The sequence below is a fragment of the Branchiostoma floridae genome, chromosome 8, assembly GCF_000003815.2.
Source record: "Branchiostoma floridae strain S238N-H82 chromosome 8, Bfl_VNyyK, whole genome shotgun sequence".
Taxonomy (NCBI): Eukaryota; Metazoa; Chordata; class Leptocardii; order Amphioxiformes; family Branchiostomatidae; genus Branchiostoma; species Branchiostoma floridae.
Window position 1 is genome coordinate 7,260,315 of NC_049986.1, and position 25,768 is coordinate 7,286,082.

The 25,768-nt window shown below is 40.4% G+C and overlaps 3 protein-coding genes across 3 annotated transcripts in view; 1 reads left to right on the forward strand and 2 right to left on the reverse strand.

Moving 5' to 3' along the window:
* The window catches only part of LOC118420950, a 32,172-nt gene extending 29,598 nt beyond the window's left edge, over positions 1-2,574 (reverse strand). Inside the window, exons 1-2 of the mRNA XM_035828047.1 lie at positions 2,389-2,574; positions 2,106-2,167 (exon numbers count right to left, since the gene is read on the reverse strand). Coding sequence (XP_035683940.1) covers positions 2,106-2,154 — 49 coding nt within the window. The 5' untranslated portion in view covers positions 2,155-2,167; positions 2,389-2,574. The remainder of the gene's footprint in view (positions 1-2,105; positions 2,168-2,388) is intronic.
* A 3,189-nt stretch (positions 2,575-5,763) lies between these two features.
* On the forward strand, positions 5,764-8,964 carry LOC118420678 (proto-oncogene tyrosine-protein kinase receptor Ret-like). Its single transcript, XM_035827572.1, has one exon. The coding sequence runs from the start codon at positions 6,026-6,028 to the stop codon at positions 8,867-8,869; it is 2,844 nt and encodes a 947-aa protein (XP_035683465.1). The 5' UTR covers positions 5,764-6,025; the 3' UTR covers positions 8,870-8,964.
* A 1,236-nt stretch (positions 8,965-10,200) lies between these two features.
* On the reverse strand, positions 10,201-24,169 carry LOC118420686 (telomere length and silencing protein 1 homolog). Its single transcript, XM_035827582.1, has 11 exons — positions 23,929-24,169; positions 23,638-23,697; positions 23,228-23,279; positions 22,449-22,519; positions 17,620-17,706; positions 16,987-17,058; positions 16,313-16,361; positions 15,014-15,093; positions 14,132-14,265; positions 12,326-12,424; positions 10,201-10,496 (listed from the first exon to the last, which is right to left on the reverse strand). Exons 1-11 carry the CDS (start codon positions 24,006-24,008, stop codon positions 10,405-10,407), a joined length of 876 nt encoding a protein of 291 aa, XP_035683475.1. The 5' UTR covers positions 24,009-24,169; the 3' UTR covers positions 10,201-10,404.
* Between the last annotated feature and the right edge of the window lie 1,599 nt (positions 24,170-25,768).

Consider the following 25,768-nt stretch of genomic DNA (forward strand, 5'->3'; position numbering starts at 1 on the left):
AACTACTTGACTTGTTCGATTTGGCACAGAACTCCTTCCCCTCTTTGTCCGAGGAGAAACTGTAGAGATACGGAGACCGTTACCCATGCCATCTGGTCTTGTGGCGAGGTGCTCCTGACCTGGACTTGGGTCGAAGGGTTCATTAGGCGATGGGTGGTCTCTAGTTTTCGTGTTTCTCGCGCGGTCGCTCTCTATGGTGTTATGTCGTCTACCCTGAAGAAGTGTAAGAGAGATGTCTGCACCTACATTTTGGCCGTCGCTCGGTCTAAGATTTGGTGGTCCAGGTGTCAGGCTCTCTTTGACAATAATTTCGTATCTCACATTGAGCTGGTGTCTCTAATCAAGGAGGCTCTTAGGTTTAAACTCAAGATGGAGTTTGTTCGACTTGGTTCTGAAAGTTTCTTGGCTGAGTGGTGCCAATCTGTTAGATGGGCAAGTGTGCGGACGGGAGTTTTGGTTCTACGTTTTTAGAGTCCTTGTCGTAGTAGTCTTTGTTTGGTGCTACAGTCTGTCTTTGCTATTGGTGGATTGTCTGTTAGATGTTCAGTGTGTGTGGTCAGTCCTTCACTATGGTGTTCTCCTTCTACTCTCTAGTCCTCTTTATAATTTCCAGTTTGCTTTGATGTGTCGTTTCTTGGCAGAAGGGTGGGCGGGTGCAAGTCTGCCTCGGGTGGAATGGCACATCCTTTTTCTTTGTTTCCATTCATGAGTTGTTTCTTCTTATATTATGATGGTTTTCAGTTTGGTCTCTGTCTGTATTACTAAAACTGTTTGTATACCCAAAATAACAAAGGGCCTTTGGAAGGGGCTTTGGAAGGGCTGGGTTAAAAGGTCCGTCCATTGATCCATGGATCCATGGAAGAAAGCTGGCGTAAAGCCTTGCCTGGCGGCAAGGCAAAAAATAAACGGCTGCATGGACGCGAGTTTTTAGCGGTGAGAAATTCCCTTTTAACCAGCGGAACTGATATTAAAAGTTAGATTGATGATCCGAAAAATATATGTACTGTTGACGTTGGCAATTTGTTTCCATGATATAGGATAACTGTACTCAACATAGAATGAAAAATCTGCTGAAATTTCACGTAGCTTTATTGACCTCGTTCTACTATCAACTAGTCAAAATGGCCTTCAACATACTCTAGGCCGCTACTGCAACAAATGGAAATTATCAGTCAATCTAAATAAGACAAAAATAATTGTATTTATCAAAAAGGGACATGTGTTTTTCAAATCTCAAATTCCACTTACTCAACAAAGACATAGAAATAGTTTCCTCTTGCTGCTATTTAGGAGTGGTGTTTACAGCTGGGTGCAATTTCACCACAGCAATGAAAGCACTACAAAGATATAACAAACTTTAGCTATCGCCGAGCCATGACTAAACTAAGGATCAGCGATCACCCATTGGAAATTGAAGCTGGTAGATACAACCGAACTCCTCCTAATGATAGACTATGTATATTTTGCGATAAGAATCACATGCATGTAGAAAATGAAATACATTTTGTCCTAGAGTGTTCTCTGTACAATGATCTGCGCAATACATTCGTTAATGCTACACATGTAGATAGGAAATATTTACACATAACGAAAAAAGATATGTTCAAATATCTCATGTCATCATCTGAGCACGATATACTGGAAAATCTCTGTAAGTTCATCTTCAAATGTTTTAAGAAGAGAGAAGATGCATGTAAACTATAGTATATGTATAACTTTGCGTTTACTACCTTTTGTACCAAATTCACTGCATTTAGCCCCAATTGGGCATGAATATGCAATAAACTTTATTGTCATTGTCATTATAAACGCACCCATGTAAACCACGAATTATAACATAGAAGTCTATGGGAAGAAAAAACTCATTGATGAGCGGTTCAGTCATTACTCGACGCATTTGATGACTAGTCTTCCTGGACGACTTAATATATTGCTCAAGTCTTCATTTTTACACACAAAAAAATGGTCTGCCACTAGCACTGTCATATGTTGATCAGAATGTGTTTTTTCAGAAATGATTCATGTTTGTTTTGCACGTTAGAGCAACTCTGGGCCGTCAAACAACTCATGCTACACTCGGAAATCATTCAAAAATCTACACTCACCGATCGAGGCGGTCAGCAGCAGAGCCGAGACAAGCACAATCCACCGCATGCTTTTGACGTCACTGTCAGAACAAAAATACGTGTTAAACATCCAACAGAGGCAAATTGGATTAAAAATATGTAATAACTATGTATATTTGAAAGATTGTGCATATCCTCAAAGCGGTTGTTACTCTTCTAGAACTTGAACGAACGTATAAACATACATTAGAATGCTAGACTTGCATTGAAAACGGTCATATAAACTTTGCCAGTCAGAGCGAGTGTGCACATTTCTTCTTACCGTAGGTGGTGTGTTCAGGAATGTAGTCGAAGTAGATCAAACTTTGGGGCCGGTGGTCAGAACCAGTGTCAGTTCTGCGGCGCCCCAACAAAATTCTCCTCACTCCAAACAGAACACGATCTGAAGCCGTCGAGAGACGACGTCGAAATGCGCCAGCGTGCAGGGTGTGTGGGCGGATATGTCGTCTCAAATCTGAGCCGTTGCCATTGGTCCAAGCATGACGAAATCGCCTCTCCGCCAATCAGTGTCGGCCAGCTCAACGTTGCCATATTGCCGCGAGTACGGAAACTGCGAAACTTCCCTGAATCGTGACAATGGCGATGTCCCAACGAATCTGTGCAGGTGCCTGCCACATCGTACGTTCCCCTTTGTTGTCAGTAAACAACATCGATCCTAATGTTTTTGCTGATGTCTTTGATCTGAGCGCTGTTAATGAGCACATATATGACGTAGATTGAAACAAGTATCGGAAAACAGATAACTAATGTCATAGAATGCCAAAGTAATATAAAATCAAAGAATAAGAACAAAGAACAAAAATGAAAAAAAATCTATTGTTGGCAAAGGTGGGTACCAGCTACCCTCACTCATGAAAATGGCGATGTTACACTGCTCTGTGCATGTGCCTGACACATCGTACGTTCCCCTTTGTTGTCAGTAAACAGCATCGATCCTAATGTTTTCGCTGATGTCTTTGATCTGAGTATGTTTAACTTTGATCGGAGCGGTTCGGCAACTTTCTCGTACCAGAGGGATAAACTCCTTATAATAGAGCACATTAGTAGCACAACCGACCAGCAAGCATACATAAGGTAACTAAAACAACAAAGCAACAACAATAGCGGTGTCTCATATGTGCAATATCTGTCTATGGCATTGCCTCGTGTCCTGATTTTTAGGTCAGTATCTGTGTTCAAAACTAGCATGACTAATATGTCACTGTTTGTACTGACGACAATGAAACGTCAATATATTCAACGCAGTATCCGTGTTCAAAAGTAAGAACAATAACAGTACATCTGAAAGAATTGATTTTGCATATTTTGGCAACGTTTACAACTGAATAACAGAAAACAAGACGACGTCAATCATACGTTTCATAGATGTTATCACTGAAAGTTCGTTGTACTTTCTTGTACAGTTTTACAAGACATCTTCATTTCACAACCCTGTCATACAGAGATATCTAATATGCATGTATATGAATGTGTGTGACTGCGTGTGTGTGTGTTGTGTGTCTACGTGTGTGCGTGTTGTGTATGTGTGTATTGTGTGTGTGTGTGTGTGAGTGTATTTGTGTGTGTGTGTGTATGTGTGTGTGTGTGTATGTGTGTGTGTGTGAGTGTATTTGTGTGTGTGTGTGTGTATGTGTGTGTGTGTGAGTGTATTTGTGTGTGTGTGTGTGTATGTGTGTGTGTGTGTGTGAGTGTGTGTGTGTGTGAATGTGTGTGTGAGTGAGTGTATTTTGTGCGTGGGCGATGAAAATTGATGCGCACGCGGATGCAATACAAGACATCAGGGCCATCCTTCTTCCTATACATATAGAAGGAAAAAAAGTCAATGTAGAAAAATCTGAAAAGTTAAGGCGTGAACAAGGCACCAACTCTGCTAAAAATGGGGTACCTTATGAATGACCTTATGAATGACCGAAATTTGAATCTTCATATGCACTATCAAACCAGCAGTAGTCATATCAAAGAAAATTATCCTATGGTTTGGTTTGAAAGAACGAGACGGAGTTCATGGAGTTCAAAGGTAAACGTTGAAAACAGGACATAAAGTTTACATCCGTTTAACATTGTCTTATCAGTTATCACCATTAGGTGACCTCAACACGACGGACAAAAACAAGTTGCCTATTGATAATTCGTGGACTTATTCGTAAGGTAACGGTTTTATGGAAAATTGAGCCATGTTGAAAATGCAACTGACCGCGTGACGTACCATCACTTATTTTTATTTGTTTGATGGCGACTCTCTCGTCCTTCTGTATTCACAAGTTCCTTTCCACTCAACTTTGTCTTCAAAGATGTTTTCAAAAATCTTTAAAATCCTCCTCCACAAAGCAACAAATTTGTATACAGCAAGAAATTGAATATAGGAAAGGACACTGACTTTTTTTTACCTTTGACCTAACTTCCTGTTCGAGTACCTAGCTTGTGAAAACCAGTGATGGCATTTTGACCTCCAAGTCAACCTTCACTTCAGTCGGTGGAGACACACCCGTATGGACGAACATGTGTCATTGTTCGTTAATTGCCATCAGAAACAGTGGCAAAGCTGGGAAGGGGACAGATGTACATCACTCGTTCTCATTGAAATGTCGAAAATTGCATTTTTTTGGTCGAAAAATAAATCGGCTTTATTTTCAGTGAAAACTAAGTGGTTGTTTAGGAAAATTCCTCTTTTAACCATAGCCAAAAAATGGCAACTTATTATTTTCGGTCCCATTGGTAATGCATTATAGGGCATGTAACAAACGTTACCGGTAACGTTTGTTACAACAGTAGACTTTACCCTGTTTTCTTCGAAAGGACTCATTTTATTGACTACATCATTTAGGTATAAGTGGGCGTCCCTAGGAACATTTAAAAAGTGGGCAGCTTTTTTACACCAGGTCAAATAGAAAGCTTAGACAGTATCGAACAATGGTAACGTTTGTTACAGTCATTTCTGTACAACATTTTGTTAAGCAAGGTGCGATACAAATGACAGTCAACAACCCTTTCTTGTTTCTTTAGAAAGCCAGAAAAACTGTACAGCGTCACAAAAACGGTCATTTCTAGTCTTATCCGTGGATAATATAACCTTGGCAACCATCGTTCTCATGGTGGTAACGTTTGTTACAGAATCTGGCGACAGGCATAAACCACCTCACATAGCCTCCAAGATCAGTGACAGGAGCGATCTGACGTGATCGTTTAGAGGGCCTGGTCAGCTGGTTTCACCTACCGAACAATCATTCTGGGAACTGAATTGTTACATTTTTGGCTTCTATTTGAATTCTTCGTTTCTTCTCAGGCGACAGCCATTTTTTAGGGGGTGAAATCCCACCCGTGGCTATAATAATCTTCTAAGCCATCACCAATACGAATTTTGCTGTGCATCTTTTGTAAAACATTACTGGGGTTGTGGAAAAATGAAGGAACCAGTGATGTTGTCTATAATTTGCTCCATTTCAAGGCCTGAAGTCAGGCGACAGCATTTCGACATTAAAATGAGAACGAGCCACATGTGTTTGTGTGTGGATAGTCTTCAGCACCAGGGACAAACTCGAAATATACTACTACTTGTACTGGCATGTGCTCCCCTTAAGCAACAGGATATATACAGTGGGTTGAAATCAACAGCAAAGTAAGTCATTTCATTCATATTATTTCACCAGGACAGAAAAGTAAGGTACACTTAGGTAGCTTACATCTGCTGACGTCGAATTTGAAGATTTTAACTAAAAATTTTGTTTTCAGTATTTTTTTTGTCTGTACTGTGGGTCTGACTGTCCCAGCCTTGACTATCTGCCATATTTGCGCCCTCGGGCGATAGGGAATGGTTCACTATATTCTTGTCGAACTGGTTACGGGTCAAATTTGAAAAGTGAAGGACGCGAAAGCCGAGGACTGGGTCAAACTTGAACAAGATGGCATCCAACCTAAACAAGGCGTTTTTCTTCCTCTTTACCTGTTTGATCTTATCAGAGTCGATTCTCGCAACCGTGCTGTTGTCGGTGACCGTACCAGAGAACGCTCGCACGGGGGAGACTGTCCTTAACGTCGGGTCAGCAGTAGGGAAAAGTCTCGGTGAGGAAGCTCGCTGTGAAATCTTCGACGGGAACAAGAACGGACGCTTCCGTGTTGTTTATAGCACACCCGACTGTGTGATCCAAGTTGCACGTCCGTTGGAATACAGCGTGGAGCCGACCTATAACCTCACGTTGAACGTCACTAGAAGGTCATCACCAGAGCAGCTGTATGTATATGTACATGTACGACTCCAAGACGTGGAGGGATATCCTCCTATTTATAACAACACCTGCGAAATGCCTATCCGGAGTGCGCAGCAGAAGAGTCGGTCAGGTGAGTTGATCTTCGACGTGAAAACGATGGCGGAAGCTGTAACCATACCTGGCGGAGTGGTTTATTACAATGACTACACGTTTATTGAAACCCTATCTTCAGATGTTTACGCTTTCAGCTACACCACCTCAAATGACTGCACGGTAAAGGTTGTATCAGACGTCGGACATGCAGTACAAATCAGACAGTATCAGGATCTTTGGAACGCAAACATGAGGTGCTTTAGATGTTTTCCTTCTCGATATAGCACGTCTAGCTTTCAATTTGGAATTCTTAACAGACATAGCGGGGCTCCTACGTGCACGTTTATCGAGAACAACGATCTGCCTATACCTCGGACTAAGTCACACTTTAGACTTGTCGCTTTGTTAACTCTAGCTTCAACAGGAAGCCATCAATTCACATGCGAGCTTCCTGACGACTTTTCTTTCACCACCAAACTTGGTACAGGCGTGATAGGTGAAATACTCCATCCTTCTGTTGAGGTTCACTTCCAGCCGGTTGGATGTCCACCGGACAAATACGGCCTGTTGTGTGATCAAAATTGTACCTGTGAGAATGGCGCCCGCTGCCATGGGTTAAACGGGGCCTGTAAGTGTCAGCCTGGATGGCAAGGTGACGTCTGCGACATTCCTCACAGTACTGTTGTGATCACAGCGACACCTAGCGACTCGCGAAGGATTTACATCACCGGCTCTGTAATTCTGCGTTGCAAGGCTTTCCATCTGACTGTCGAGAACATGATGTGGACATTTCCTAATAAAACAGAAAAGTGGCTGCAAGGAGCTGACGAAGATCGGGTAAGGATCGAAAGCGTACAGTCCGAACACAACGGTACCTACGAATGTACTGTTGTAACAGACAAGAGGTGGATCTTTCGTACTAGTTATGAGCTTCAAGCCGTCGCTTGTCCTCCAGACAAAACAGGCGAACTGTGTGCAGAGTCGTGCGACTGTCCGAGTGGTGCGAGCTGTGACAGGTGGGTTGGCTGTGTCTGTCCCCCAGGGTGGGCGGGAACCAGGTGTCAGACACCATGTCAAGCTGGTACATACGGGCAGGGGTGCAGCAGTGATTGCCGCTGTGAGAATCACGCCAGGTGCGCTCCTATCGACGGCTGGTGTAACTGCACCGAGGGCTGGTTCGGCCGACACTGCAACATTCCCTGCCCCACTGGTCTGTACGGATGGAGATGTCGGCACGACTGTGGCTGTAAGAACAACGCCACGTGTCACCACGTGGATGGAAGCTGCGCCTGCGAGCCGCCATGGACTGGACAGTTGTGTGACGTCATGCAAACGGACACATCACCATTCCCGTTGCTACTCCAGATCTTAATACCGACGATACTGACCCTGCTGATCGTGGCAGCATTGATGGCACTCTACAAAAGGAACAGAGCTAATCTGGCGGGAGTTAATAATGCCACAGAGGAGGAGAAAAGGGCTCTCCTGGAACTAAGGAATATGGAAGAAGACCTGGCACAAAGTTTGCAGCCGGGTTGGCTCAACCGTTGGGAAAAGAGACCAAACGATCTGACTACGGGTGACTTGATCGGACTGGGTGCGTTTGCGCAGATCAGGAAGGGACATCTCCGTACTGCTGGCGCTAAAGTCGCGGTAGCCGTGAAGTCCGTCCGAGGGGAAGACCGACAATTCTATCGAGCTTTCTGTCGGGAGGTCGCTTCACTCATAGCCGTGCACCAAACAGATGGACATGCCAACATCATCAGGCTGTACGGAGTCATCACCAAGTCAACACCGAAGTGTATTCTCCTGGAATATGCTGCTAAGGGCGACCTCTCGTTGATTCTAAAACAGCAACCGAGACAGAATGGTGCTATCCCCTTGGGTGACCTCCTTCGCTATGCCGTCCACATATCATGTGCCCTGAAGGAGCTCCGACGTCTGCGCATCGCTCACGGTGACGTGGCCGCCCGAAACGTTCTCGTCAGCGGTGATGACGTAGCCAAACTTGCTGACTTTGGTCTGGCCCATGACGTATACACAGCTACTGCTTACGTTTCCGCTGACCATGAGGAGAAAGGGGCGGCCGAGCTCTTGCCTCTGAAGTGGATGGCTCTGGAGTCGCTGGAGTCTCGCAAGTTCACGTGCGAGAGCGACACGTGGTCGTTCGGCGTGCTGCTGTGGGAGATCGCCGCGTTCGGGGATGAACCCGTCTATGCGCACGAGATCCAACTGAGTTGTCCCAGGTTGGTCGGGATCCTGAGACAGGGATATCGTCTGCAGAAACCACCCGGGTGTCCGGACAGACTGTATGACGTCATGAAGTCGTGTTGGCGGGAAGAACCGTCGACAAGACCTGAGCCGATAGAACTGGAGCAAAAGCTGACAGAATGTCGTCAAGAAATAGATCCCTTACTGGTTATGGAGAAGGAGACGTTAGTTTAGATAACTGAACAAAAATAGTACACTTATACAAGCATTGGCCAATCGAAAGGAGCGAAACATATGCCAGAGCAGAGGGAATAAGTACAGACTGCAAGGGGGAATGGCTCCTTCTGTTAACATTGATACTGAGTGTTGTTGTAAAAAGCCAAAGACTGCAATGTTTCGAATATTTTCTGTGGAAATTTTTGTTTCAAAATTCAATCTCCTTACAAATGTATGCACCAAAGAACAAATGTGAATTTTCATAAATTGGACAAAGGAATTCACACGTATAATACCAAGGGATCTATGTGTCATACAGGAGTTTTTCAAGTTTGGGTTGGCTATATGATAACAAGGTTAATGACCTGCTTTTCCTCGGTGTATATGGTGTCATCAACCACCTCATAAAACCAGCTTGTTCGCTCCGGTCACTCTGTGGTTTTATTCGGTGGGTATAGCAAAGGCCCTTGCGTTATGAAACCAAATACACCTCGGGGCGGGTCAGTAACCCTTACTAATTTTGCGCATCGGTGATGCAGATTCCCAAAGTACAAAGGAAATACATCAGGTCACTGGTATTTTCCACAACATATTGTAATTATACAGGTGTACATGTACATTTTACAAGTGACATTGATAAACAGAAAAAAGAACTACACTGTTAACTACAGACTCCTGCATCAACTGTTAAAAGATTTCCTAAAAAGTAGTTACTCCAGCAACTGCATATGATTTTGGAAACGGTCAGATTTAATCTGTTAACAGTTATGAAATGTAGAATTTTAACCCCATTGCTAGGACTGTAATAGAATACACAACATTTCTTGCCTAGGTATCAGAGGCTGTTTTATCCTGCAGTAAATATGATGATATCAGAGAGTATAGAAAAGAAGTTAGTGAGTCACAATAAAGCACAAATCTAACATACTCCTTGTTTGTACAGTGTGTAATGCATGGAATGCAATAGAACTGAGATATACGAGTGATATATGAGTGTGTTTTCTTAACTTAACTTCACCTAAGGCCTAGAAAAAAAATGTTGCGTTTCCTGTTTCAGTCTTGAAAAAAAAAAGGGTCAGTAGGTAGAGATTACCTTTTATTCTTGTAATTTTTTTAAGCTGGCCAAAACTACAGTGTGACATATCACAATGCAGTTGAGCAAAGTAACCTGAAATGCATGAGGACACTAAGTGTCTTTTGATGTCAAACTTGAATGTTGTGCATAAGAAGCAGGCTGAATGAAAATTATAACGGGAAGCTATGTGACTATGTTTGGAAGGAGAGAGTGGACCTGGTCCGGGCAAGTAGCCCGCGACGATGATGATGTGACTCCACTGCCTACCTGTGACTCCACTGCCTACCCAAAACCTAAAGTCTACGGTCGGTAGGTTTTTGTAGGGTAGGTAGGGAAACAGGAAACACAACATTTTGTTTCCTAGGCCTAACTTTAAGAATTAATTAGAAACATATGCACAAGTGTTCAAAGATGCTGAGTATGTAAATTTGAAGTTCTGAATATTTAGAAAGAATTATAGGAGACATGGGAATTTCTGCTAGAATCGTCTTGTCATCTGTTTCTTGAACTTCTCAAAGTGGAAGTCATCTGTAGCTCTTTCACCTGGCCTCTTCTTTGTCTGAGATGTTTCTGAGAAAATGAAAAAAAAAAAGATATCCTGATAGTGATATGGGCAAAGTTTGCAAACATATTGATCTAATATCAGCTGCTGTTTGTCTGTCTGTGTACAAGTTATCAGAACGGCTGGATGGATTGGTTTTATACTTGGTATGTTGGTGGGGTGTGATGAAAGCTGGAAGTGATTAGATTTGTATCTGTATCGACGTATCTGTCGATATAATCAATGTAATAATATCAGAAATCACCCCTATATCTGCGATATATTGGAACAGGCATCGTGTTTTCAGTGTTTGTTAATCAGCTTATCCCCAAGCAGATGGTGAGGTGATTTGTTTGGCCAGTGATTGTCATGAACAGATGTCTTTTCTTTTTGGAACAGTTGGCACTGCAGGACAACTGTTTGCGGGTTTGGTAATCCCTTATCTGAACAGTTGACGTCGTATGGCAACTGGTTAAGGCATCTGTAACAGTTGACTCCTTAGAGCAACTGTTTGCCAATCCCGGACAATTTGAATATGATAATCAACTTTGTATTTATCTACTTGTGCCTTTGGGGACCTGTTGTGTTGGTATGTACTTGGATTATTATATATCTGGCATAAACTTGTCCCCGTAACCTATATGTAGGTATTGGCTGATGGACACTTTGTGTCTTATTGCTTGTGTTGAAGATCCTGATGTGTCGCATTTATTTCTAATGAATTCTGAAACATACTCTCTACCTTGCAAGTTGCCAGTACTATCATAACGTGATAATATAAACATCATAAAGATTCCTCACACCTGTTGCATGTTACAATAGTGCCCATGTGATACTATCCACATAAATAGTAGAAATAACACGAATATCATTACATACAAGTCATCATCAACAAATATAGAGTCGACAAAAAACACTCAATATTTCATGGAGGTATGAGGTCGCGGAACTCTAGTTTGGCTCTATCCTTTACACCAACCCAAAGTTATCTTACTATTCACATGAAAATCAACCACAACACCTTTGCTGTATGCATGCAATCTGACCACAGTCGAACTTTAACATTTACACTGAAGATGGTATCTTTCTACAAGCATTTTCCTTTCTTTCTAACGTTAGGAAGGTTGTGAGCAGGATATTATATTCATTCTTGTGCATTTTGTGAATGGGTATAGGGTGTGTTTTTAAGAAAAGTGATGATGGAACAATATTCTTAAATGCCTTTCTTATATCGTAGCTTTCAGAAAAAAAGGCTCTCAGAGTGTTTTTCTACAAGTATTATCATCTAATCATTCAAAATGATTACTCAATGCACTGTACAAATCTTGAAATGTTGTGTGGTTTTATTTTTGCAGTGCCTCGTCAAAATGAAACCATGACACTGCAGATGTGTATTTTCACGGTTACAGGATTGTTTCCATCGCAAACACAGTAAAAACATCCAATTCAATTTATTTGTTGCTTCTCGAATTTGCCTGTTCATTTTTTTTCATTTTCATAGAAAAGAAAATTAAGGCCCGAGAAAAAATAGTACAGGTTTTGCTATCACAAACCTGTAAATATCGCCATTCAGAGCCACATACACATAATTTCAGTCTAAAAATAATGCTTTTTATTCAGGACATTAGTAACAAATCAAAGGAAGGATTTCCTTGTATTAAACATGCCATTAAACTCCTCAGGCTGCTGTTTTTTGTGTTATTCAAGCCATACATCTTCACCCCAGACCTTTTGAAAAAAAATTTTTTCGACCTGTCGGTACAATTTTTGTCTGAAATAATACGAGAAGCAACAAATAAATTTGATGTGGCCTTACTACAAAATTACATTCTTACAAAAGCAAGTGAATTTACAGTACCTTCCATGATGGGGGGCTCAGTGTCCCCCACTTTAAGTGGGCGTGGTTTGGGTGCCTCTTGCTTCACCACCTTCTTGGTCTCGGTGTCCTCACGGTAAACTACGGGGAGTACAAAATGATGCCATTAGTAACAAAGGCATTACAGGAACTAATTTTAAATATTAATCTACATGTCAGAAAGTTTTACCTTTAAGTTAGCATATGATAGTCCTATTCACATCTGTTGTGCTGTACATGCTACATGCTACATATGACAGTCCACATCTGTTGTTCTGTACATACTATGTATATGACAGTCCTACCCACATCTGTAGTGCTGTACATGCTACATATGGCAGTCCTACTCACATCTGTTGTGCTGTACACGCTACATATGGCAGTACATCTGTTGTGCTGCACAAGCTACATATGACAGTCCTACTCACACCTGTTGTGCTGCACATGCTACATATGACTGTACTACTCACATCTGCTGCGCTGTACATGCTACATATGACAGTCCTACTCACACCTGTTGTGCTGTACGAGGGTGAGTCAGAAAGTAATTCAAGTGGTTTCATAACAGACTCGATTTTTAATCAATTGAGTTGAAATTTGGCACAAAAGTAGAGATATATGTCTTCTTGAGATTGAATGTTTTAGATTTGGTCTTTATCATTTTTTTGAGCAACTGAGTTGATTTCAAGATGAACACACCCTTGGTAGCTTGTCAGGCTATCAATTCCTCTAAATATGACCCACTGAAAATCACTGTAGGAGGTTGAAATTATACATGTATTATAATAATACCAAATGTCTCTATAGGTTGCGTGCCAATTTTTATCTCTAAACTCGTAATGGTTCTTTATTTACAGCTGCTAGGATGTGATAAGATGTGTTATAGAGCTGTTGGATTTATACGCGAATTCGTGAGTTGTTGGTAAAAAGACTACTTTTTTCATCAATCAAAAGAAACGAAACTTTACACAGTTATTAACTGTTTAAAGTCCAAAAAGTGTGCTAAGTTTCATTTCTCTTTGTTAATGGGAAAGAAGGCTACAGACAGTTTTAATCAAAACACCACAGATCTCATGACCCTGACGACCGCTTATACCTCACTCTATACCAGCAACGAAAAAAGAAAAACTGCTCGGATTTCAGAGTTGAAATTAAGCATGTGGCTTATAGAAAAATGCAGCTTATTACATGTGCAGGCTCTGTCTCCTACAATAGCAAAAATTGGTTTAGGGAAATTCTTAATTGTACGTTAATTGGACCTCACTTTTCTTCTGACGGGATACCAAGGGTGTGGTCACCTTGAAAGCAGCTCAGTCACTCATAAAATAATGAGCAACAAATTTAGATATTTCAACCTAAAAAGGAGATATGTCTTAACCTTTGTGCCAAATTTCAACTCATTCCATCAAAGAACGACTCTGTTATGAAACCACTTGCATTACTTTCTGACTCACCCTCGTACATGCTACATATGACAGTCCTACACACATCTGTTGTGCTGTACATGACAGTCCTACACACATATGTTGTGCTGTACACACTACATGACAGTCCTACTTACATCTGTTGTGCTGTACATGCTATGTATGACAGTCCTACTCACATCTGTTGTGCTGTACATGCTACACGTGACAGTCCTACTTTCATCTGTTGTGCTGTACATACTACATGACAGTCCTACTCACATCTGTTGTGCTATACATGCTACACGTGACAGTCCTACTTTCATCTGTTGTGCTGTACATACTACATGACAGTCCTACTCACATCTGTTGTGCTATACGTGCTACATATGACAGTCCTACTCACATCTGTTGTGCTGTACATAGTTGACAGCCATGTTGACAGGTACAAAGGATGTTCCCTTGTCCCTTTTCTTCCTCATCTGCTCCTGAAGTCTCTGCTTGGCATCTTCAGTGGCTTCAATATTCCTTATCTTCTCTCTGGAAAAAGTATGGACCACACATTAATTTTACATCTGCACTATCAACTCTAGTATTGTATCAGCAATAAATACAAACATCATAATTTATGATTAGTGAGTAAACATTTGGCCCCAGTATTGCTATGCTCATCTACACTACATGACACTAAACTACACTACAATATACTGTACACTACACGTACACTACACTAGGCTACATCACAGTTCACTATAGGGGTGGGTACCGGTACAGAAGATTCAGGTCCAGGTCCGGGCATGGACCTAATCCTCTGGACCTGATTCAGTATGTGAAAACTTTTGGATAGATGATACTCAAAACAATGGTCCATTTTGCAACAAGGAAATCTGTTTTTGTGGACTAAGGTGTTCTAATATCCTACAAGGCCTCTGTATGACTGCCTCTGTACGACTGATTATAAAACTTGGTAGAAATGACTATAGACTCTACTCTACTTCGCTCTTGTTATTTTCTTCGACTGGTAAGCCAAAATGTGTGATTACCTGATCACATAATCTGTTCATTTTCCAATAGGTCCAACATCCGGTCGACTGAATTTTTTTCAGGTCCGTTTTTTCTTGACTGGTCCATTAAGAAAAAATGGTTTTGTACCGGTACACCGGTACACTGGTACCCCTAGTTCACTACACTTAAACTTTCATTATATTACATTACACTACACTTACTACACAACACACAACACTACACACTACGCTACACTACATAGTTTCAGCAGGGTTTCACTTACTGTATCCCAAGATCCACCTCCGGTATCCCGCTCAGCATCTGATTGGACAACATCTCCTCGGACCTGGTAGATGTGGCAGCCTTCAGAACAGAGCAAAAGTCAGTACGTTCCACAAGCCCAGAGCTCGCATGTTTCTGGCATGTTTTTTAAAGCACAAAGATTACAAAGCCACTAACAACCTAATAAACATTCCAAACTATGGTATGTAAATATACTGTAGATTGTTAAATGGTTGTGAAAGAGATCAAATGGACAATGACCAATAATGATACACATTGAAACTGTCTATGAAATGTGTACTGCAAAATGTTTTCTTTAGCAAAAGGTTATTTAGCCATTGTATGGATGATATAGAAAAAGAATGTTTATCCATGAGTAAGACCCCGTTCACACTCAAAAAAATGAAGCGGCTTCAACGTCGAAGCCGCTTCAACGGGCAAGCCGCTTCAAAAAAATTACGTTCACACTCATTTCAGACAATCCGATTAATCGCACACAATTCCATACCTGGACTTCAGGTACTTTTTTACAACATTGTTTGTAGGTTTTCTCAAACCCACTCTTAATAGTCTTATATCATGATCCAGAGAGAAAGCTGTTCAAAGATATGCTTGTTTTTTGAGATTTTGTTTTAGCTTGCTGTGTTTCCTCTCTCTTCGCGTGATAATTAAAACTTTGTTTGCTTCCCATTCCACTTGCCTTGACCCTACAGCGATTTTGTTTTCTTTCCAGACATTATCATTGGGCACAAAAATCAGTAACGTGAGCAAACCTGTCAGTGTGGCGTGTGTTCCTGCTCCCGATACCTGGATATATAACCTCCAACAGGGGGCAAATCGGAAATTTGCATAGAATCTATCCCACGTTGCGTTCACACTCGCGATTTCAGCCAAGAGGCTTGTTCACAAGTGTCTCAAACTACCTCCCAGGGATGGATTGAAAACGAGCCGGATCGGTGAAAATCCAAGCCGCTTGGAGCGTTCACATTCAAGAAAACGATCCGGATCAAGCGGCTTCGACATTGAAGCCGCTTCATTTTTTTGAGTGTGAACGGGGTCTAAGTGAGTGAGTGAGTGGGTGCGTGCATGATTGAGTGAGTGTGAGTAAGTGAGTGCTTGAGTGAGTGGGTAGGTGGGTGAGTGAGTGCATGAGTTAGTGAGTGGGTGTGAGTGAGTGGGTGTGAGTGAGTAAGTGAGTGAGTAAGTGAGTGAGTGAATGAGTGAGTGAGTGAGTGAGCGAGCGAGCGAGAGAGTGAGTGAGTGATTACAGATTTAAAGACAAAAGAAAATCCAACCTTACCTTTAATCTGTCTGGTAGTTCATACAGCAAGTCTTCAGCTCCTTTTATCCTAGGAATAAGCAGCACCAAAATTTGTATTACTCAATTAGATACAATAATTGTAGCAACAAGAAAGCTGTAACAGTCAGTCCTTTGAATGTCCAAAGTGTGTTTGATACATAAGGTTGCCAAAATTATGTCCAATATTCAATCATATTGCGACATTCTAGATACAATTCCTAGCAGCTGAAACTTGGATTGAAATCGACTAATCAATGCAAGCATTATATTTCTTGGTCATATATTATAGTATTTTATAGTATTTATACTTCTACCATAGTATTTATACTTCTACCATAGTTAAAACAAATAATCTATAGGAGAGACACAAGGTTTATCCAACAATGCACAACAAATGTGAAGGGAGAAAACGCATATTTTGTCACTTTCCTCGTCAGTTTTGTTGGATATCTACATTTATGTTACAATATGGGAAGACATTTAGGTAACATCTTTAAGACAAGAGTAACATCTTCATTCATGGGAAGACATTTAGGTAACATCTTTAAGACAAGAGTAACATCTTCATTCATGGGAAGACATTTAGGTAACATCTTTAAGACAAGAGTAACATCTTCATTCATGGGAAGACATTTAGGTAACATCTTTAAGACAAGAGTAACATCTTCACTTACTTTGCTTGGCTAGCCTCCTTTTCCTTTTCTTGGCCTTTCCTTTTCTTCATTTCCACTTCAATGTACTTCATCCTGAATGAAGAAGATTTCACAAAGAATACTTCATTGCACATTTTTCTCTTTGTTGGAAATTTTCATCTCATAGGTGTATCATTAGCGTGCAAATTCCATTACCTAACTCATTTACTCCATTTGGTATATCTATTTGCTTGTATCATATTTCTTTGGTTTGTTGTGTAATTTTTTTTATCATAGATCATGCACTTAAGTTGATTTTAGCCTGTTTTATGTTCATGTACAGAGGGCACATTGGAAAACACACTACCAGTGACATATTCGTCCCTGGATAGATAATAATTTGAAATTAATATCAAAACCAGAAGTTCTTCTAGACTACCATATAGAAAGCTCTTAGGGGCCAATAGTTGACCTTGTTCTTGGCCATTTTGCCAACACATACCCACATACCATACATGTACGTTATAACAATCCATCCTTGTGTTATGCAGTCTACAAAGATACATACAAGCAAACCCACAAATGGCATAAAAAATGTGAAAAACATAATTTTCTTGGTGAGATTAAATGTTAAAAGAACAAGGTCCCTTGGCTTTAAGACATAGGAAGTCTTACATTTCCGCATGTTCATCTCTGGTGTTGGTCTCGGCTGAGAAGGATGTTCCCAAGTCTGACAGGTCTTTGTCATCTTCTTCTCCTGTCCTGTTGGTGTTTTACAAAGGAAATATGTATCAATACAGTAGTTATGATATAGTTATATGGATGTTTACACGAGGGACTTGAGGACTTTTGCCCTGTTGATATTGACACAGAGCACTGGGATGACCTTGCAAATGACAGATCCAGCGGAGATGCACACTATCCAGGCAGCTGAAATCAGGAGAAACCAGACTGATGCACATGGCAGAAGACAAGTGGATCCTGCGAAAAGAACTCTGCAACAGACCTGAGTCAGCTTACAGATGTACCCTACATGTATGTGGCAGAGACTGTCATTGTCCTATAGGACTTTTTAGCCACAGCTAACACTGTAGAGCTGATATCGGATAGGATTTTACCATGGTCAGTATTGACTGAAGGAGGCCATATATATATATATCAAACAGACATGGTAGTAAATTTGTAGGATATATCTATCACACCAGAAACTGTCTACAATGTAGTTGTCATTCACAGTGATAATCAGTTAAGCAAAGGACATCCACCAAGTAGGAACAATTAGTCCATGGGCCAGGACCCCAAAAGTAAACATCCTTTTATTACTGAAAAGCTATTTTGGATACATTTTGGATATCATTTTACAGCGGTTTATGATTCAGTTATACCCCCTTTCCACTAGGACGGCGCTCTCGCCGCGCTCTCTCTGTGACATAGAATTTGACAGATCATTCAACGAATTGTATAGAAAAGAAACTATTTTTTTACACTTTGTGTGCTTTGCTGTCCTCTCAGTCACACTTTGATATGCTGTATGATATACCCAGTATGAAATCAAATTAAGGTTACACATATCCTATTTAGGTCGCAGTGAGAGCGCAGCGCGATCGCCGTCTAGTGGAAAGGGGGCCTTACAACAGTGAGATTTCCACAAAACGTATTCAGACTAACTTGAAAATATCTTAGTCTTATTTGATGGGAAGTAGGCCAGAATTCTATAATTGTAAACACCAAATAAGTAACTGGTTTATCGATTCATAAACCCACAGATGTGGAGAAACAGATTATCATACAACAATGAAAAATAAATCATATATATGTTGGATGATAACATTTGCTTTTGAGTTTGCTTTACAAGCAATATGTAATCATCACTGGTAGCCTGCCGCCGATAGAACACCAAACTTGCAGGCATTCGGACCCATAAGCCTTGTTTTTCCTCCCTGTTTAGAAGTATTATATAGACTTAGACATTAATAGTTTGGCAAGCCATCCACCGACAGTCAAAACACTCCGCGTCACAAAAAATGTATGTAATAACAAACATTTTCATTTGTGACATTTGAAAATTGTTGAAGAAACCTATAAACATACATCAATACAGATACTTGGTGCAAAACACATAATTAATCGAGTCAAATCTGGTCTAAGGTTTGTGTCCGTTCATTTGGGTCACTTCTTCTACTGTAACTGTAAAAGTCTTTCAAGGTTATTATATAACATATGTAACATATCAAAAGAAAATTATTTTATTATAAATCTCATTTCGAGGCATCTTCATCATTTTACAGTGAATTTTCATAAAATGACATCGCTGCGATTTCCGATAACAAGTTCCTTTAGTCTAGAAACGCAACAGTGACGCAAGTAAGTGGGATTGCAACAGAAAATCGGCGAAAAGAACAACAGTTAATCTCGAACCAGATCCACGGTGCGTAATGTATAGTATCAAACTCCCCTCCGGTGCCCGTTTGACTCCCTTAGCCGGCTATACTCCCTGGCCAGCTTTGATACTATCTTATGGCACCGTAGGATCTGCTTGGAGATTACGCAACAGTGACACAGTGGGCGGACCCCGCAGTGACGCAAGCGTGACGCGAGTCTAGTGGGAGCGCACCTTAAAGAAGACAAGGGTCGAATATCGCGTTTATCAAGACTCTCCTAATATATATGCAAATGACGGAGCAGGGCCTGCCATGGGGTGTCGGGTTTTACTATGCGATAGCAACACATTTCCATTAGATCTCCTTCTGATTAAATTCTAACAGTTTCTTCATCATACTTGGTTACATGTATGATATTGATAATGAAGTAGCAGTTGTTTAAAAGTGTAAGATCGTCTTTATTTCTTCTAAATGAGATAGTATACAATGCGTGACACCAAAGCATGGCTTTTAGCGTCCAGATCTAACAGATATGCCTGTGCGTGACTTCTTCAACACTGATAATGATCTGATAAACAAACATTCATGCCATGAATATTTGTGCACAGGCTTTTACTGGCACGACAATGGTCATGGTCATGGGACAAAATAGTAAACATTTGCGACCTGCATACTGCTCGGTTCTGCTTTTGTATCTTGTACAATATAATGTTTACATAAATAAGCATAGTACCGACCATGCTGGGGTGACGGTAAAGAAGGGAAGGGTCGAATTGTTTATCAAGACTCTCCTAATATATATGCAAATGGCGGAGCAGGACCTCTATCCTGCCATGGGGTGTCGGGTTTTACTACGCGATAGCAACACATTTCGATTAGATCTACTTCTCATTCAATTCTAACAGTTTCTTCATCATTCTTGGTTACATTTATGATACTGATAATGAATAAGAAGCTATCTTAAGGGGTAATATCGTCTTTATTTGTTATAAATGAGATACTATGCGTAGCACTGAATGAACTTGCATGACAATTGGCTCCTTGCCTTGTTTTGAATGTCAAGCTCCAACAGATATGCCTGTAGGTGACTTCTCCTGCACTGATAATGATCTCTGAAACAATCGGCCGTGCCATGAATATGAGTGCATCGGCCGTAACTGCCACTGGATCATAGCATGTATAAATTGCCGTGCAGCTCACTTGTCATCTGTACACAAAGTAAAGTACAGAATACTTCTTGTGCTGTAGTTCTGTACAGCGTAATTCTGTTCAAGCATCTTATGTTCGTATCTTCAGCAGATCTATGAGGGTAGCCATCGCAATTTCAGTAATTTTCGGCCATAACTTGATTTTAATTTCGAGGGCCTCTTAGGGCGGCCCCAAACCTCAATAACGAAGAAAACTCAAGGGTTTTAATCATATGGCTGTTCATAGTTCCAAATGCATAATCACACATACAAAGAATGACCCAATTTGGCCTACCCCAACCTTCCGACTTCAGCATAGTTTGCCTGGTTTTCTCGTGCAATATTTTTTGAAGATTACACTCATCTGTACGAACTGATGAGCGTAATCTTCAAAGACTGTCACATTTTTATCAAGATGGCAGGAGCAAAATTACGTGTCAGAGAACTTGGTCAAGAAAATTACAATGTACTTGTATTCATACCAGAGTAGCCTTGTAGCTTTGTTATGGTCTTGTTTCTAGATAAATTTTCAATATGCATGACGTAGTACTGCATCAAAGTGTCCTTTGTACTAAATGGTGTCACATGGGTGGAGTCCTGGTAAGCCACATAAGGAACCTTTTTCATTGTTTACGATATAATAGACATACGCAGTGATTTAGTTAGGTATGCTTTTATAATAGACATACGCAGTGATTTAGTTAGGTATCTATTAAAAGACGTTAAAGAGCAAAAATAAAATGTGTAAAATCAAGGTAATTCATTTTCAGGTATCCTCATATCCCCCATGTAGAGCCCAAATTAACAATTCCAATCAATTATGATATTTTTTACAGTTATTAGTGTGATTTACAAGATGACAGGAGCAAAATCACGTGTCAGAAAACTAAACTCCCTGCTTTTCTTTGCTTGAAACAGAACTGAGTACATCCTTAGCAACGGCCTCATCAACAGTTTTGCTAATGATTCTGAAAGATAATAACGTACAACATATTTCTGCATCTGTTAAACGTTGAACATTACAACACTATTCCTCATATTTCTACTGAGGTAATCAGAGAAAATACTACAGAAAAGTTAGTTCTTTGTATCAGTTTTGTTGTGGAGTACGATCTAAAACCTCCTTAACAACAGCCTTAGCAACGGCCTTAGCAACGATATTGTCACTACAAGCTGGCAGGTGTGTCATTGTTCACACATTCATATCTCCGTATTTTGTTGACGGATTTTGATCATTTAAAGTTTGATATGCAGTGTATGATACGGACGGTAAGTCTAACTCATCAGGCAAGGCCCCATATGTAATGTGAATTAATGCACGATATTGGAAAGTAAAGTATATATTTTTGACGAGAAAATTACTAAAAAATCCGATTTTAGGTGGTCATAATTTTGTGTTGAATCATGATATCGAAAATCAATTGATATTTTTATGATCCTCTTAGCGGGTTAGTAGCCTGTGAATTTTCATGGAAAAATATTGATGTTTAATTTTTTGCCCCTCCCCACTGTTTAAGCCATGAAATTTCCGAATCATTTAGGTGGTGATAGGTTTGAAGGCTGATAGCCGGTAGAAAGCTACCATACCAGAATGGCTATCACATCAGAATATATGCCACAGGCCTTCTGCTATTAAAAAATAACAATGAGAATTTGCCACCCCGGAGGTACCGATTTTTCCTCTGGCCCATGGACTAAATGTACATTGTAGTATATGTCTAAGTCATATATGTACAGTTCCAATTTTGCCTGACAATGTACATTTGTGCAGATTTGGATGTTTAAAATATGTAGTAAAATCGGTCCTTCCTGCTATATATAAACATTGTAGTACTTTGAGACTCGTGAATCGTCGATTCAGTCAGATTGCAATCTCTACATTTAACGTTACACATACATGTATTGTATACCAAAGAGAAGAAAAAAACATTGATACCTGTCTCTGTTTCTGTCTTTGATGGCTTTCATGTCCACCATTCCTCCAGTCCTTAACTTGAAGGGGTCATTCTAAAGGGTGGAAGAGGGACGTTATTATAACAAAAAATACTTTCCTTCAAATATTGAGTGTCGATCATCACGTATTTCACTTCATCGAACCCGACTGCCATGTTTCTTCACCGGGTCATATACTATAGACCTGTGGGTCTTGTTCACATATAGTAACTCTTACCATAAGTGAGTGGGGACTTTTTATATCATAGCTCTGGGTATGAGAGGAGTTAAACAAACAGTATATATACCAATATAAAAATGTACGTATATAAAAAAAGTTAACGTCCTTGGTTTGATGAGGTGAAATGGTCCAGGTGAAATATATGGGGATTGAACAGTGGTGGTGCAGCTAGTGCAGGGGGCTGTGGACCCCGAAAATGCCTGGGCCACTAGATACAGCTGTTGGACAGCGAGGGACACAGAGTTTGGCAATCAATGAGTGTAGTGACACGTTTACCAGTCTAGTAGAACATTTTTCTATTTGCCATAATGCAGACACCATGGCTGTTGATAGGACTAATGTATGCAAAAGCCCTCCAATGCGGCTAAATAAGTAATTGTAACATACACAAAAAAATCTATTTAACGTTTCTTGATCTTTTGTACAATAGAATCACTTAATTTGTGATAAAGGAATCTGAAAGTTGTACATGACAATCAACATTACAAGGATAATTTGCTTATCCACAAATGAATCTTATACAATTTCTGAACATAACTTACAACGAGAGCAGCATTTCCTGAAAGCTTCTTTCCCAGAGCCAAGGCTGTCGCACTGTGTTGAAAAATGATAATGGCAAAAATATGGGTCATGTGCAATACAGAAAATTATCTTCCTTTCTTTCAAAATTTCCATGATCTGAATTAGAAATTCCATACAGATCAGAACACATGTGTGGCAACAGGAATTCTAGGTAATGCCAAAGGTATTAAGGCCTCGAAAAAGAAAGCAGTCTTTGCCTCGGCCATTGTTGCATTTGCATATCAACGTTCCGGCGGGTTTTGTTTACTGTTTGTGGGCCTTTACCTTTGATATATTTCCTAGAATTCCTGTCGCCGCACATGCAATTCTGACCTCTGTGACAAGGCTTATAACGTATACAAATACAGCCATCTTTACAAAGAGCTTGTACCTGACTCCTTTAGGTCGCTGTCGAAATTTCTGAGCTTCCTTCGCCTCCTCCAGAATCGAACTGTAATTTAAAATGCATCATATTTACCAGTATTTACTTGGTACTGCGTAACAGACTGGTAGAAAAAGGAAGAGACCTACTAGTACCATAATGTAGTGGGGAGGGGGGCATCTAAAGTATGTACAGTACTAGTTTTCACAACGTTTACAAGCGTTTCAAACGACATTTGCAGATGTAAATCATTCTTTCTAAGGCGGAACACGATAGAAACGGTGGCGACCATGTACAGACCTCACTTCCTGCACAGATTCGTCTTCTTCGTCACTGGAATCGCGGCGACGACGGAAATTTTTACGCTTTTGCGACGCCATCTTGGGGTTATTTGAGGTCACGGACCATGATCCTCCAATTCCTCCAAGCAGATGTAAGGGTTGGGCTCTGTCTCATATAGCCGATCGGCCCAGGAGTCTGCAAGATCTAAAGTACAAATTTTGACAGTACTATACGCCGATACGCCTGATGTTATGTCGGACATCGAGCGATATGATAAGCGATATAATAAGCTCCCGATCCAGAGCCACGTAACGTTTATTACGTCACAATATTTTCCGGGGAGAAATAATTACTCCGGCTACTCTCCAAGCAGAGGTTAGGCTCCGATTTTTTTTTTTGACGTTTTATTAGTCTTTTTTTCGGGTTTTCTATGCGTGACATCAAGTAAGAGTACAAAATAGAAAGCCCGATAAAATCGACTAAAAAACGTCAAAAAAACACCCTGAGCCTATCTTTTGCTTAGAAAGTAACTCAGGCGACCCTCTGATGATCAATTAGCAACGCGAATACAGCCGAAGATCCCTGACGGTATGACATAGACGATCATAGACATGGACATGGGATTTACATTTTGCAACGTAAGTATGTGCATTATGTATTTTACATATTAGGCCATGTTGATTTGATTATATGGATGACATCCTCTGGGAATCCCAAAAATGACACGAGCGTGCGAATTAAAAAGTTGCCTTCATTATGAAATCTTAGGGTTCAGGAAGCTTGAACCAAGCAGAGAATACCGAACAATAAATTCGTCATCTTTGTTGTCATATCTTCTTCTTTGACCTTGAAATTGACGCTGATATAACAATATGTTTTCATATATGTATTTCCTTTATCAACAGCATGTATTTGCAAGGAGGTTGAAAGAGGCCCTCTTTCAACCTCCTTGGTTTTTGCTCCTTTTCCTGCTGCTTTGTACGATGTAAAGCATGCATGGCTAAAAACTTTTTAATCTATTTTTGGAAACGGCCTAAAATTGATGCGCGCGCGGATGCCATCCATATAATCAAATCAATTGGGGATTTTAAATCTTGGTAAATAATCTTAATTTCAAGCGTGTGACAAACACCATATACTTTTAACTTGGCTAGGGGCAGACATTTTCTTTGAAAAATTATATAAGATTTTATATGACGTAAGTTCACCTTTATCCGCGGGGTAACCAATACTCTGTTTAAAAAAAACAGTGTATTCAGGGATATCAAGTCGATGTACGTTGGTTTCAAATTAGAAAAATGTCGCAGTTTGAAACCACCGCTCACCGAATCGATATCCCCAAATAATGTTTTTGAAAACAACGAAGGTCAAACCGCGGATAAAGGTGAACTAGTGTTAGATATAATTTTTTTTTCTACTGTAAAGTCTATATGATATAGTCATCGTCAAACGTCAAACATTACCTATTGTACTGCCCTACCTATACTTACCAGCACTCAGTCCTCTTCAGCAAGCTTTCTGGGATACTTGAACACTTAGTTGATTTTGATATCCTTGCAAAGAATGCCAAACAAATGTACTGATTTTATGTGGAAGTCCTCTTTGTTCTTTTAAAGTTAATTGTAAAATTATATCGGACACACATGTTTACATTATATCTTCAAATCGTTTTTAAGTTTTAATTATCATCTTCCGTTCTATTTTTCTACCGGTAGGGGGACTCATGCTCAGTGTTGTATTTTCATGTTTGTATATTCTTATCTTATTATTTACTGATTATAGTCCTGTGTCGACGGTCAAATTTGGACCAAAAGTTTCCATTCGAACCCAGAGTATCGGGTTACCGGGACTCCCGCGC